Source organism: Xenopus tropicalis, chromosome 1, assembly GCF_000004195.4.
Source record: "Xenopus tropicalis strain Nigerian chromosome 1, UCB_Xtro_10.0, whole genome shotgun sequence".
Classification (NCBI taxonomy): Eukaryota; Metazoa; Chordata; class Amphibia; order Anura; family Pipidae; genus Xenopus; species Xenopus tropicalis.
Genome location: NC_030677.2, coordinates 172,679,557 through 172,695,803, shown reverse-complemented (window position 1 = coordinate 172,695,803; position 16,247 = coordinate 172,679,557). Strand labels below are relative to the sequence as shown.

The following is a 16,247-nucleotide window of genomic DNA, read 5'->3' as shown; positions in this document are numbered from 1 at the left end:
TCCATTAATATAAATTCACCATCTTGTGCAGCAACAAATAGGTTAACCCAGGAATACCTATCTATGTGTTAAGCCCCACAGATGGGTCCCTATTATCCCCTTTTTTTTCTTCCTTTTGAAAATAGCCATTATAATGAGGCACATAATTAATTGTAATCCAATACAGACTCCCAATTTTACTTTAAGTCTACATGAGTTACCTAATATATTTATACTAATGTAATTAGAGACAACATTTTTTGTGCCCTTTTTAGTCAACAGAGCTAGCTAGCAATAACATTGTGCAATTCTCATCTAATGGTATTGTACTGGCAGACAAAGAAATTTAAAATAGGACTGGATATCTTTTTCCAGTATGGAATTACAGTATATACTATATACAGTATGTGTGTATTTATTAATTCGTCCTATTGCTTTGCATTATTCAGAAAAGATGGCTACTCAAGCCAATGTGAAAAAAAAATCAGGTGCATTTGATTGTCTTCCTCTCTCAACTAAAAAGTATAAAGTGTATTTTAATATTACACTATGGACAATCATCATCTTCTGCTTTCCTAAGCATGTAAAGTTTGCCAACACATTTTGTAGTGATCATTTTTTAAAGGATCTATAAACTCAAATGTAACATTTAGCAAAGTCAAAGCAAATTTTATTTTAAGCAGCCTTCCAATATACATTAGTGGTGCCTTTTAGATGGTAAATGCACCGTTGTCTGCACTGCTTATTCTACCTACGAGTACCACTGAAACAAAATTGTAGTAGTTTGCTCCCCTGCTGTGCAGACTCCAGGCCCCACAATGCCTTGAGTTTTCTTTGATTAACAGTCAGGTAAAGAAGGTAAATCATAGACCTTTGAAATGCAACATTGTTTTTCAGTGGTACATGTAGTCAGGTCTAGCAGTGCTTGGCTATAGCAGAAGCATATTGCTTTTAATAGCAATTAGATTAAAACATAGAAAATGTGCCATTTATGTATATTAGAAAGAGTACTGGAATTATTTTTCATTTGTGTAAAATGTTATGTTTGGATTTACTATCCATTTAACTTTTCCCTTTGTGATTTAATTAGAAACCGGAACCCCAAATGGCTATTTCTTGTAATAAAGCAATACAGAGGTCTGTAAATTGGCAAAGTATCTTTCCTCTCAGTGGAAATGATGGGTTATTAAGCAGCAATTCTGTAGAGAGTGTAGCTTATAATTTAGGGCTTTACATGAATTAATTCATGTATTATGGTATATCATTCTCAGACTTTTATTTTTTGAGTTTGCTTAATAATAAAAATCACAGAGGCTGCCTTTTTAAAAAGGAGATTCTCAAAGGTCTTGCACTGTCCTTTTAATCCCTGTTTGAGTTATGCCTGTAGAAAATATGTTGAAGAAATCTTGGAGATGCATGGATCTAAAGTGTGTCATGTTTTGTACTGTAAAATTAATAACATCTCTGGATAGAAAAGATTTCCTACAGTAGCCCAGACATTTTCTTGCCTTTGTGTAGCTTTCCATTTTTTCCCGTAGACTCTTGGAAAAGGAGCAATTACTCATGCTATGGCTGCTGTTTTATGTTGTGTACTATCAGGACGACCACGACAAAGGAATGAAGAAGTTGGCTAGCTTAATCACGGTACTTATTTGTTGTGTGAGAACATCTGTCTGAGTGGCTCAGATACTGTACAAGAGTAAGCACCCTGTAATGCTTTGAAACAATGGCAATAAAAACAGACTCATGCTTAGGCAGTTATTTCACAGACAACCCACACATTTTCAATTTTGTTCCAAAACAACAAATTCACCCTTTCCACTTCCTACAGTCCCTCGAGAACAGTAAAATTATACAGGCTCAGTCTTCAAACAAAATTCAAATAGTTTTGGCAAACCCGTGATGCCTACTATTTGAATTTTCCATATTTCTCTTTCCTGTAATCACTTTTAATATGCCCTAAAAGGCAAAGTGTATCTTTGATTGTAAGCTCTATTGAGCTGGTCCCTCTATAATACCCGTATCAGTCAGTATTTATGTGTAATTTGTAATTGTACAGCACTGTGAAACAGGTTGGCAGTTTGTAAATACATGTAAATAATAATAAAAATTATAATAAAAATAATATTGCACTTCAGGATTTATGCTGCATTTAATTACACAGAGCCTTTAGTTGAAGTAGTTACCAGAACTAGTATCCACTGCGGTAGAAGATTAAATTTTTCTGATTTTATGTACTAAGGCGGAGAAAAGAAGTAGTATGTTAGATGGTCCAACATGTTTTACTTAGATGAAGTCATGTTCAACCCCATGTGTTAATCTAACGTACGTTAATGTTACAACTGGTGGTTGTTGTTTCAGTGATGTCCTGCACATGACACATACACTTTACACTTATTCATCAGTTTAATATTCTGTGTTGTGACTACATATACAGACTGCATAATTCAGCAAATGCCCCCTGAATGCACCTGGGTGCCATAAATGAGTCACTGTATACCACCTGTTCTTAGAACTCCTTAACAGTGCTCCTCCCTCAAAATGTCTAGTGTCTGTTTAACCAAATTTCCCTTATACATTAAAGTTGTCAGAGATTTAAAAGCTATTTTTAATGCAGTTGCTACCGAAAGCTGTATCTTATCTGTCCCCAAGGCCCCACAAAGCCAACTAGGGATCACCCCTGCATGTTTATTGCATCATGACTCCCAATTGCACTTGCTCTTTTGTGCTGTTATTCTCTATTTGCTTATTTCTGAAGAGTGCTGTTCTCTACCTTATCTACGGTAAAGTTCTGAAAGGGCAGGGTGTGCAAATGGGTTTCTATAAGTCAATGATCCAACTAGTCAGGACTAGCAATGCAGAGGATAAAAAGGGACAGACAGATAATGGATTTAAAGTAATTTCATTTACAATTATCTCATTTCATTTCCATCTTTCAATTTATGCATATTGTAACGTTGCTTAGAATGAGATTTTTTCATTAAGCAGAATCATATTATTTTTTATCTGGGTCACATTTAGTTAATTAACTGTTACTTGTATCACACTAGAACTTTGGTTATTTTAGACTATTTACTTGAAGAGATCCATTTCTTCAAGCTACGTGCCTCTGTGCAACATAAGCTTTAAAGGTGGCCACACACGTGGCGATCTGCGATCTTTCGTGCGACCATCGGTCCCACGAAAGATCGTCAGACCCGCCACTAACCTTCAGGGCTGAAACGGCAGATAAGGAGGTAGAAACAATAGGATTTCTACCTCCTTCTGCCGATTCAGCCCTGACGGCAGATTTTTGACCAGGTCGATCGGCGAGTCGACCGATATCAGCAGCCTCCTGCGATATCGGTCGACTCGCCGACGTGCCATAGAAGCACCGAATATCGCACGAAACGAGGTTTCGTACGATATTATTGGTGCGTGTATGGCCAGCTTAAGACTATTGCAATGTGTTTTGGTGACTGTTGTTCTTTTGGGATGATAAATATGGTGGTTAAAATGCCCTTGTGCACTTACAGTCATTTTCTATTTATTTTAATGGGAAATGCTACCTGTGGCAGATATTGAAACTTTCAGGCAAGGATTGATAATGAATACCAAAGCTAGCTTGAATGAAAAGTAGCTGCAGGCACAATTCTGCCTGAGACGTATGTGGCAATAAAAATAAGCTCCATGGCACTTCTTATCAATTAAAAAAAGATCTTTAATAGCAAGTGAAATTGGCATTAAAGAGAAGGCAAATAAACTGTTTATTACCCTTATTACTGTATTTTCTACTAAACTACTGATCATGTATGCAGGGACCTTAGGGTGATAGACTCTTCTATTTTTCTAATTATTAACATGTTCTAAAGTTATTTTGTATTTTCTGAGCCTTCTTGCTGCAAAATGAGTCAAATCAAGCAGAATTTTACCAAGTCCTAATAAACTGCTGTTTATTTCCACAGTTCCCATATAAATAAGCAATATAAGATGCCAGCATCAACTTGTGGAAATCGGAACCATGTATCCTATTTGATGGGTGATTGAATTTAATATGTGAGTGGTTTGATATGGATAGGAACTATACTGTAAAATTCTACAGACCTAATTTACTAAGCTTTATTCTTTGGTGCTAACGAAAAAAAATCAGTTCTGTTGAAATAAATAACACTTGATATACAGAATATTAGTGAAATGCCAATGTGCGCACAATTAAATAACTCTTGACAAGGGAGAAGGGGGTTTTCATTTCTAAATTTTCTTCACTCTGCCTCTCTCGACAATCTGTACGTACAGCTTTGTGTCGGTTACTCTAATACAGTGCTGTCCAACTTCTGCGGTACCGAGGGCCGGAATTTTTCCGACCTACGTGGTGGAGGGCCGATAATGGAAGACAGTTTTGACCACTCCCCTTTTTGAAACCGCACCCACTTGAAACCACACCCGTGTTATCACATGACCATACCCATATTCAGTGCTGTCCAACTTCTGTTGTACCGAGGGCCGGAATTTTTCCGACCTACGTGGTGGAGGGCCGATAATGGAAGCCAGTTCACTGTGTGTGCCATTCTTGGCTGGTTTGTGCCATACTTGGCCTGTGTGTGCCATACTCTGCCTGCCCTACCCTGCCTGTGTGTGCGCCATACTCTCCCTACCCTGCCTGTGTGTGCCATACTCTGCCTTCCCTACCCTGCCTGCGTGTGCCATACTTTCACTGTGTGTGCCATTCTTGGCTGGTTTGTGCCAAACTTGGCCTGTGTGTGCCATAATCTGCCTGCCCTACCCTGCCTGTGTGTGCCATACTCTGCCTTCCCTACCCTGCCTGTGTGTGCCATACTCTGCTTGCCCTATGCTGCCTGTGTGTATGGCACACACAGGCAGCCTACAGTGACACAATGCTGGCACTGCTCCTACAGTCTGCACAATAACTATATATTAAAAAACTTTTTAATTGCAGTGCCACCTCAGTATATGTTCTTTTTGTAGTATGCAGGGATTATTTGTGGGTTTCTACTGCTCCTGAGGTGTGAACAGGGGAACAATGTGGGTGATTACAGCCTGAGCCTGAGGTGTGAACACTGCAGGGGGTAAACAATGCAGAGATTAAAAGGTGTGAACAGTACAGGGGATTACATATTTAAACAATACAGCCTGATTACAGCCTGAATCTGAGGTGAGAACCATGCAGGGGGCCAGTTAATCTCAGTACTGATACCATTTAAAGCTTACACAAGAGTAAGCCATCAAAGCAGCCAGACAGGTGGGGGGCCACACAGAGGGGGGTCGCGGGCCGCCAGTTGGACAGCACTGGTCTAGGTGACCAGGTATTCTAATATTGAGGTACCGCTCTCACGAACATTAACATGGTTAAAAAATCTAGAGTTACTGTATACGCCCATGGTGGCAATTAGTATTGCACTGAATCTGTCAACAGCGCTAGTCAAGCACACCATTTTGTGTCCTTACCACCGGGCCTCTAGTGCCATCGTAATAACATACAAGCATGTGATATCACTGTTCCATGGCTTGGTTCCAAATAAAAAATAAAAAGACACTGTAGAAATAAAGATATTAAAAAAATTTAAAGACACCAAAAACCAGAGTTCAGTGCCCATTTTCGTTTGCTAAAGCTGGCAATACATGCACCAATTATAAAACTGGATCATGTGGGCTCCGAATTATTGTCCAGATAAGTTTTGTACTGTGGCGATCGGTTGTTAAGTCGATCAGACAGGTTAGAAAATGCATTTGAAGTCGTCTGACAATTATTTTATGTTTAGAACATCCTCTAATTTATTATGTTTAGTACTTTATTCTACAATTTCAATCTGAATGTTAGTTTTAGTTTTGAATTCTGACTTTGAGATGGGTAATTGTGGCCATACATGGGCAGATTTAAGCTGCTGATTCAAGTCCTATAGACCGATTGGGCAGCTTATCTGTCCGTGTATGGGGACCCTCACCAGGCCTCCCCAACTGATATCAGACTGAAAATCAGCCAGATGTTGATTGTGCAGGCTTGATTTTCCCATCAGATCAAAGGCCACATTAGCTCGTTGATGCGGTCCTCACTCCTAAACCTGTTGTAATTTGATTGGTTGGCCCTAGGGTCAAACTATCGAATTACCCAATACCTTAGGTCGGCATATCTGGAGAAAGATACACTAATTTAGCGACCTTGCTAAACCAGCTGATTTTAACATACATGGCCACCTTAAGAATGCCTCACATTGGATTTTGGTCGTTTATCCAAGACCTTCTTGAAAGGCAGAGTGGCTCTGACAGAGTAATTGAACATTTGGTTGGGGATTTAGATCAAAACAAAATTATAGGAACATGAAAACATGGCTATAGGAGCCCTTCAAAAATAATGCAAGCTTTTGAGAGGAAGGATCTTCCTGTTTCAGCCTGCCTTGACCCTCTCTGTCCTGATTCTAGAACTTTCCTTGCAGTCAATCCATACCCACTGTGCTCCAGTCCCCTCCTGATTTTATGTTTGGAATCCTTTTCTCTCTTTGTGGGACCTTGCAACATAAGATCTGGCAAAAGCTGAGCAGCAGAAGGCTAGGCCATTTGCCAAAGGGGTGGATATAAGCAGAAGAGTGCAGTGTGACCTTCCATGTCGCCTAGGATTGGGTTTTTATTATGTGACAGTTGTGTTTTTCTACTACATATACACATATTTATGGCTTCTCATTTTTTTGCTTTTTTCCGTATTCCTCTATTAGAGGTAATGTTCAGCATGACAAAAAGAAATATGTGTGTGATTAGGATTAGTTGCTATATCTAACAAAATGTAAAAGAAAATGTTACGGCGTAGATGATCTAACCACAGTTAAACAGTGGTAAACATTCATGTAAATGCAGACAATGTAATTGTCCCCAATAAAATCAGAATCAAACAGCTGCTTTTACATGAAAAGGTCCTAATGAAGTCTATTAGGGAAAATAAGAATTGTGCCATTGTTCGGACAAAATGTGTGGTCTTTAGCAGAATCTATAAGTCATCTGAACGCTCTCAATTTTAAAGTAAACTTCATGTAATATGATGGAGTGTAGTATGTGGTAAAAACTGGGAGAAAAGGGTATGGCAAAATGGGCATTCCATAGGTGGAACAAACTACATGTCTAGGCTGTGCCTTATACAAGAGTGCCAGCACTGGCACAGTACTTGTCTGGTCATCAAATTCAGCTTTTAATGCTCAATTAAACAAGCAGTTCACTTTCAGAAAAAATGCGCTTTACAAATAATAAAACATTAATAATTACTTTTTTTCTAAAATATAGATTAGATATTAAAAAGCTTCATGTTCATATAAAATCTGTAATCCATGTTGCTAACTTTCTAAACTGTTACATTTGTATTTATATTAATTAATACATTTCACAGCAGCATTAAAGAAATGCTACAAAGTAAGGTATCATTTGTAACAGCTTCTCTGTTACCAACTGTAGTGTAGCTACAGTCATTACATCCCTATAATCCTGGGACCCCTAGTGTGCAAGGCAAATATGTAGCTAACGCTTGCTGTAATGCAGTGCTGTCAAACTTCTGTGGTACCGAGGGCCAAAATTTTTCTGTCCTACATGGTGGATAATAGAGGACAGTTTTGACCACTCCCCTTTTTAAAACCACACCCATTTCAAACCGCACTCATGTCATCACAAAAGCTTTTAAGACCATACTGACATTATTGGTGTCAGCACAGAAAAAATCCAAATGGTTGGTGCTCTCTGCAGGAATATCTGCCATCACTCGTGTGAAAGAAGTCATAATAAGTCACAACCTTAAATCCATATGCCTCCTCCTCCCTTATGTATAGCAGAGCACCCTCCAGCACATAATAATTACACACCTTAGGGACCCCCTACAACTATTTCCAAATACTAACAAACTTCCAAAACAAACCCCTGCCAGGTTCACCACCCACAGGCAGCATAGGGCAGGCAGAGTATGGCACACACAGGCAGGGTAGGGCAGGCAGAGTATGGCACATACAGGCAAGGTAGGGCAGGGAGAGTATGGCACACACAGGTAGCATAGGGAAGGCAGTGTATGGCACACACAGGCAGAATAGGGCAAGCAGAGTATGGCACACAGGCAGCATAGCGCAGCCAGAGTATGGCACACATAGGCAAGGTAGGGCAGGCAGAGTATGGCACACAAAGGCAGGGTAGGGCAGGCAGAATATGGCACACACAGGCAGGGTAGGGCAGGGAGAGTATGGCACACATAGGCAGGGTGGCGCAGGCAGAGTATGGCACACACAGGCAGGGTAGGGCAGGCAGAGTATGGCACACACAGGCAGCATAGGGCAGGCAGAGTATGGCACACACAGGCAGGGTAAGGCTGGGAGAGTATGGCACACATAGGCAGGGTGGCGCAGGCAGAGTATGGCACACACAGGCAGGGTAGCGCAGGCAGAGTACGGCACACACAGGCAGGGTAGGGTAGGCAGAGTATGGCACATACAGGTAGGGTAGGGCAGGCAGAGTACGGCACACACAGGCAGGGTAGGGCACACAGCATCCGGCCACCAATTGGACAGCACTGCTCTAATGCATATTAAGTACAGGGCTCCCTTTGAATATGTACATGCATGCACTCAGTTCTACAATATAAAATTCACACTCAGTTCAAGAGCTTGTAAGTGTCTTTCCCATGTGCTAAAAGGAATGAGAGAACACTCTACGAGCGGGACTCAATTAGATTTCTCAGGAAAAGTTAAATTGAGTAAAGTAAATATAACTAATGAAATAAACAAATGAGTAAATAAATAGTTAGCTAAATAAGCAAAATATAAGCGAATTTAGCAACTAAATGAATAATCTGTCCACCAATTTGTGTTAAGGATATAAAGGTAAAGTAAATACCAAATAGTCAAATTTGACTCGGGTGTCCAGACCCCGAGTCTGTCGCTTGAGGTTCAAATATTAATCATTCAGGTGGTTCAGAGACAGAGAAATCAAAATGCTCACCGATGTCCCGTGGTGGTCCGGGTGCTCAAGGCCCCAAACCCGCAGCTGAAGGGAGATATCTCCAAAACCAAAAATAGGACATCAAGCACTCCGGACTCCAAAGGATCTGCTAAAACTCGAACTTTATTTCATCATGTTAAAAACAGAAGTGCCTTCCCATGTGCTGTCCCTTTTGTTGTGAGTATAAGTTGTAGCTCATTAACTGGTGTAAACGTTTGCGCTTGTATTATTTGAAAAAAAAAAAGCAGAGAGCACTCAAATGTACTTTGTCTGCATTTGTAAATGAGCAATAGGGGTGCTATAAAGTTCAGCTTTCCTAGGAATTATAATGCTGCCACCTTGTGGATATTTTGTCTTTTTAATGCATTGAGTCAAAATATGCATAGAGCAGATCTAGACAAGCAATTCGTATAAAGCCAATGCATCTTTTAATGATTCTGCAAACACAAAAATATGTCTACCAAGGTAATTTAATCCCAGATAAATGCCCAAAAGCCCTAACACCTCTGGGAAGGAACATAGGTCTATATGTTTAGAGAAAATAAATGCATGTGGATGTTTAAAATCAGTAATGTCAGAGGCAGATTTTAATGATGGGTAAGCCACCCCAACCAACATCAGTTAATTTCCTACAAGAAACAGGCTAGAGGTATTATACTTGAAGTTCGCACTGTACTTATTTTATTAAACATAAAACTACCACTGTATTTATGCTACTATGTAATGATCAATGGAATGGGCACTGTATACTTCCTGACGTGTTCTGGGGTGTATGTAATTTGCATTGTATTTCCCTTGATTTGTTCTTGGGTATTATGTGTGGAATTTGCCCCTGGGTACTAGTAGGGAATCTGTGTTTAATTAGACTTTCCAAACATAAAATTCATGCTCCGCCTATAAGTAAAGTTGTGGTCAGTGGTAAAGAGAAATTGCCTTTGGTTGTTTGTGAGATTTTTATTATCCAAAGTGCTTGGGACTAGGTGTTTTCCCGACATGTGGGCCTTCTGTAATTCGGGACACCGTGCCTTAAAAGACAAGGACAGTATTTTACTACCCATAAGTTATGCACAGCAGCCTCCCCTGACCTAACCTTGGCTACCCTGGTCCGTGGTCCATGGTGGCATGTTAATTTTTCATTAAGCTCATTTGTAAGGGCACTTGCACCCTTAAAGGGGACCAGTCACCCACACATAAAAAGCTGTACAATAAAAGTCCTTTTCAAATAATATACAAGACCATATTTTAATTAAAACATCCATACCTCCTATAAAGGTATTTTTAAAATCTCAGCTGTTAATCATGTATTGCCTGCTCCGCTACTATGCCTCAGACAAGCACAACTTCAAATCTCAACCTTAATTTGCTAATTATTATTAAAAAAATGGAATCATCATGTAAACGAAAAAGAAAAAATTGTCACATTCCCTTGAGCAGAGCATTATAGTCACAGTATCAAAGTCAAATGATATAAATTGTTTAATTGCATCAAGTCTATACCCTTAAAATTTGTCTAAATCTGAATCTTGCAAAGAATGCTGGGATTGGGCCAAATCCAGAACCATATGCTAGATTTAGGGCATCTCAATTATTTGTGATCTATGATAATCAACAGATTTAACCCTTCAAACCAACCACTTGGTCAGCATTCAAGGAGTTGTCACCTTGACTATACATACAACTGCTTTCATGAAAAAATGCAGGTAGGTGGTGTTTTTTATAATTGATAGGGGGCAAATAGTATACCCTGGATATTGAGCATAATATATATGAGTGTGCAAATATCTTTTCTGTGACTTTTGTTGTCTTTGAAATGGCAGTCCCTGCTATAGCATCTGTGTTCCCTGGTTGCTTGTCACCTGTATCATAAGGTTTTATAATAGTAGCAGCGCAGGTTTAAATGTATATTTGGTTGTTCTGTGACAGGTAGGAAGCCACCTCCACATATGGAGACATTACATTCTTCCAAATGAGGAGGTGGCCCCCCAGCTGCCATGCAGAACAAATTGCTGGAAATAGTTCTTGTTGCACCATGTACAACCCACTCTGTGTGGAGAAAATGTTTCCTTGCCAATATTATACATTCCAGAACAAGGCAGTCCTCCTTCTGTTACAGCAGAAGGGCTGTCTTTTCATATGTGCTGGGGAGTAATTTGTTTGCATGTTACTGTGGCCCTCTAGCTGTCACAAAGCAACAACTGCTTCCTTGGAGGGACAAAGGCAGTTATGTTGCATCTTGATGGATGTTGGACAATTGCATGGGAGCATGTTACACCATGTAATCAGTTGGCCCACCAGCAACTATCTGTACCCCTGGAAGCAAACAGCTGTTGTTCTGTAACATCTCTTTGCTGTTAGATAATGGCAAGAAAGCATATTCCAGTATGTGAGGAAGTGGTCCTACAGCTACCACAAAATAACTTAAACTGCTCTAATAAAGCTTGCACATAGCTGTTATGTGACAGCTGGAAATATGCAATTTAATATCTGTCAGTATGAGTAGATCGGTCTACAGCAAATAATTGGAACCCAGTGCTATCTGTCACAGCTGGAGGGCCTCCTCCTCACATGGAGGGGCATACTTTTTTTTGCTATTATCGAAAGGAACATATTAGTAGGTGGTCCACCAGCTATAACTGAAGCACAGTGTGATAGATCCAGGGCTGCACGGAGTCTCCTGCATTGCATTTTAGAAGGGGCACATACAGGCACTATGATAAGGCGCTTGTAAACAAAAAATAGAAGGTGTGGAAACGAATGCTACATGATGATAAGAACACACTGTAGCTGGACTTTAATAAAACTACCCAAACCCCCAGCACCAAGGAGGAGCACAGAGCGTACCACACAGTTCCGGGCACGGCTCAGAGCAGGGGGCGGGGCTTGAGCTAGTTCCCAGAGAGTTGCTTGTCACTCACAGTTATGACCGCTTCCTGTTGGAAAATGAAAGGATAGTCCTCTCAGTTTAGCTTGAACACGGAGTAGAGGGGATTTGGCTGCACCACTTATATCATTACATTTTTATAAAGGTAAAAAACGCAGTTAATACTATTATTCTTTATGGGGCATGATACAGGTAGCGAAACGGGAATGTAACAAGAATACAAAGGTGAAATACTATGCCCTCATTAGACAGACACTTGAAAGGTCTTATAAAACCACATTATTTACCACAGAAGTGCCACGATGAATAGAATCAGTGGTGTAACTAGTAGGGAGCAGAATATCCCAGGGCCAGCAGGGGTGGGCTGCAGGGGTGGGCTGCAGGGGGTCCCATTTACACCACACAATAGAATGTACATTACATCAGGGCGGCCAGTGTTAGTGATGAATGTATTTATAAGGTAATGACAGATTCAGGGGTGTTGTAGCTGCATGGGATATGGACAAATGCTCCAGATACCCCCCTCCATCAGAGTAAATGGGAATGTGCCCAGTCCTGTGACAGGAGCCAATGGCTTGAAATGCAGCTTAGTGCTCCTGTCACAGCACCTGAGGCTTTACTGCTATTGCCATTTACTCTGAACTGAAGGCAGGGTTGGAGTATTATCCCCTCCAACCTTCTATTAACCTTAATAGTGCTTTCTAATGTGTATGTTTTTCATTGAATTGAAATTCCCTTTTTGAAAAGAAATGGTTTGACTGGTAAAAAATACATGAAAGTGAAACATTTGATTGTATTTAATATGAAGCATGTCAGTGCCCTGTACCTGTGTGTGTGTTTCTAGTTTATATTTGCTTTTCCTCACCTTCATTGTCATACACCTGGCTCTGGCCCCCATGTTGGTAAATCCCAAACTAATGGAGTGCTCTCAAGGTGGCCGGGGAGGCAAAACAAAACTGAAACCAGGGTTACAAAGTTCAGTTGTATTTCACTCTTTACACTGGACACACAATTGCTTAAAGTCGTGGTTCACCTTTCAATAAACTTTTTGTTTGTTATAGAATGGCCAATTCTAAGCAACTGTTCAGTTGGTAGAGCTGGGCGGTATGACCAAAAATTTATATCACGGTATTTTTCAAAATTATATCGATGTCACGGTATTTGACGGTATTTTTTTTTTCCATGCATGATTAGGTGTTAACCCCATTTCCTAATTAGTATTGAAAATCAGAGTCAGGCAAGCGAAGGATCGGCAACAGAAAGTCGTAAGGTAAATCAGGCAGGCTTAGTTTCCCAGGCAAGGCCGCAGACAACATAGCACAGGAGGAGGCGTTTGATAGCTTTAAATACCCCCCACGCATGCGCAGAACTGGCGCCATCAGCGTGTCGCACCTGGACACACGTGCGCAACGTCCCGCGGACAACGGGTCGCGCTCACGCAAGGAGGCGCGGGAGACTGGGCCGCACGAGTGAGTACCCTGACACCCCGGTATTGCGGTATCTGAAAAATGAATATAGTTTTAAAAAAAAAAACACCGGTATTCGGTATTAAACGGTATATCGCCCAGCCCTATCAGTTGGTCTTCATTATTTTTTTTGTTATAGTTTTTTTAGTTATTTGCCTGCTTCTGCCAACTCTTTGCAGCCAAAAAACTATTTCTCTGTGAACCTTTCCTTCTCCTTTAAGAAATAACAACTAAAGTTTCTCCTGCTTCCCCTGTGTGCCTTTAGAACCTTTCTATTCTATCTTTTGACAGTTGTTGGCCAGGCTGTTTAGTAGGAATTTTCGTCTCCATGCACCACTGCTTTAAAGGAGAAGGAAAGTCATTTTTGCATTTTAGTGCCAATAGATTTGCCATATTAGTGCCACCTGAAACAATATATTTATTTTGCACAAACCATTACCAAACCTAAACAGCTTTAGAAGCTTTCTCCGTTTGCTTAAAATAGCAGCTGCCATTTTAAGTAGCTCCTGCCTGCAGCTCTAGCTGTTATAGCTGAGACAACACATTCCTAAGGGAGGGGGAAGGGAGGTCTTAGAATTCTGGTGGGATTGGGGAGCAGGAGAGAGGAGAGAGCTACACAGACTCTGGCCACTGGAATTAAGGATGTTTCTGAGAGAGGAAGACAGACTCTGGAACATCATGTTTACAAAAAAAGGAGGCAAGAAATCCTGTGTTTCTTTTGATAGAGAACTGCAGCATTACTGTAAGTGCTTATGGCTGTACTTACATGGACCTTTCTGAGAAAGCTTAGTTGGTTTTTAGCCTTTCCTTCTCCTTTAAATGGTGAAAGCTGCATCTGCCTTTATTTCTCAGCAAAGCTTCTGTTGTAAGACCAAATAAAAGCAGCTTTCATGTTTTCGGACAATGGAGCACCTCCTCCTAAGCAGCACAAGTAGCAGTTGTCTGAAGATAGTAAGGAACAGCTCTGAGGGCACAAGGTTGAAGCAGGAGTAACTTTAGCTGTTATTACTTAAACTGTGTACAATTTTTAATACAAGTACATTGCTGATTTTTATTTTTGTGTGGGGAACACACAAAAATAATAGTATAGATCCCCTTTAAAATTGTTTAAATATTATGAATACAAATCTGCTTTTAAACAGCTATACAAGGGCTGATAAATTCTGCTGTTTTTTTTAGCCTGTTTATAGGCCCAATATGTCTTGATGAGGTTTAAAATTCCCATTGGGTGAGGAGTATATTGGTGTGTTAATGATGCAATGGGTCGGTATAGACCTATATTTGGATCTGATAATTGGGTCAGGGATCAAACAATCACATCAACCCAGTTACACGGGTGGCCACATCATGCAAAGAGCCACTCGACTGGCTACCTTGTTAAACAAATTGATCTATTTGTTTATGGCCACTTTATTCTGATAAGTCTAAAATATATTGGGATGGGTTGCTTGACGTTTAGTTACCGGAAGGCTGCAGTTTGGAATTCCCTGGCACTGCCAGCAAATTTGCTTGACAATACACTATAGGTATTCTTTGGGAGTGCACATACTAATTCTAAATTTGATTACTTAAATATATTTTTTCTCATGGGCACAACCACTACCTGTATAACAAATACTTGTGCTTTACCTTGTTCAATTTTAATTTTGTGCATTATTACTTTTGTTTGTTTCTTTCCTTTGCCTTAGAAAAATGTCACGCCCAAATAGCACTTCACCAAGGCCCAATGTTGTTAAAAAGCCAAGTCCTGCTAACCCAGGTCGCTCTAAGGGTCTTAAAGATATCCGTATAGATGAAGAAGTAAAAATAGCTGTCAACATTGCACTGGAGAAGTTTCGTTATAGTGATCAAAAAGGTATGATAATATTTATTCTCTTTACCATCACCAAACAGGAATATAAAGCATGGGCCAGATATAATATTTTCCATATATTCCATAGCACAGCAGAATATTTTGGAGCTTTATAAATATGTGATGTTAATAATAATTATGTGTGGGCTCTATAGTTTGCAAGTCAAAACTGCCTGTACAATTAGTTCTAGGTGTCAGTGCTTGTGGGGGTGCTTCTTTTCACAATACCATATGTTAAATTGAGCTAAATGACTCCACAGTAATGCAATCAAAGATTAAGACCAATGGTTACTTTTTCCCTGTGGATACAGAGTTATGTGGTGCAGTGAAACACATTTTTAATGTTGTGACAAAATGCTAAGTACACAAAAGCATGTGGTGTGGTAGCTGTGCCACTAACCACTTATAGATGTAAGCCCTTATATTTGATTTGACTTTTTTTTCTTAAACTGATTGTCCTGTTTGTGTACCACAGGCTTAATTTTATATGATTGCAGCCAATGAGCTAAAAATGTGAGTCATTAAAACAAAACAAATGTGGTTTTTCTTTACGTTGGTATGCTTACATTAGATGTGCTGCTGTCAGTGGAAAGCATCTTTATTTTCTGTCTTGTTTATTGTCTGCAACTTTCCATGCTTTTTGAAAGATTTCCTTTGACATCAGATATTACTTGCTGCATGCTCCTATTCAATCGTCAGAATCTGCCAACAGTTCTCTATTAATGTATGCTTTTAAATTTTAGTTTAAAAAGAGGAAATATTTTAATATAATTTTTCTTCATGCTATAGAAATGGAATTTCCTTCATCGTTGACAAGTACTGAGAGAGCATTTATTCATCGACTGGCACAGTCACTGGGACTTGTGTCTAAAAGCAAAGGGTATGTCTGTTTCTAACCCATTAAAGTATTCAGTATTAAAGTCTTTTTATGTTTTATAAGGATTTCAGATAATTCAAGTGGGGCTACTTTAGGGGGAAACAGGCAGGAGCCTTCTGAGGCACACAGTCCTAATAGGGGCATCAGTGGCTGTTTGAAGCCAAATAGTTTTTTGAAGGTAAGCATGGATGCAAGGTCTCCATGTCATGAAAGCCTGAAACTTTACACTCTTAC

General features: G+C 39.9%; 1 protein-coding gene across 3 annotated transcripts in view; it reads left to right on the top strand.

Moving 5' to 3' along the window:
* Nucleotides 1-16,247, top strand: part of ythdc2 (YTH domain containing 2) — a 79,434-nt gene that overhangs the window by 23,262 nt on the left and 39,925 nt on the right. The window contains exons 1-3 of one of the 3 annotated variants that reach the window (XM_002936413.5): nt 11,835-11,963; nt 14,973-15,139; nt 15,926-16,016. In XM_002936413.5, coding sequence (XP_002936459.2) covers nt 14,977-15,139; nt 15,926-16,016 — 254 coding nt within the window. In that variant the 5' untranslated portion in view covers nt 11,835-11,963; nt 14,973-14,976. Of the gene's footprint in view, nt 1-11,834; nt 11,964-12,442; nt 13,288-14,972; nt 15,140-15,925; nt 16,017-16,247 lie in introns of those variants that run through there. The other 2 variants (XM_004910467.4, XM_031893156.1) reach the window with 2 other exon arrangements.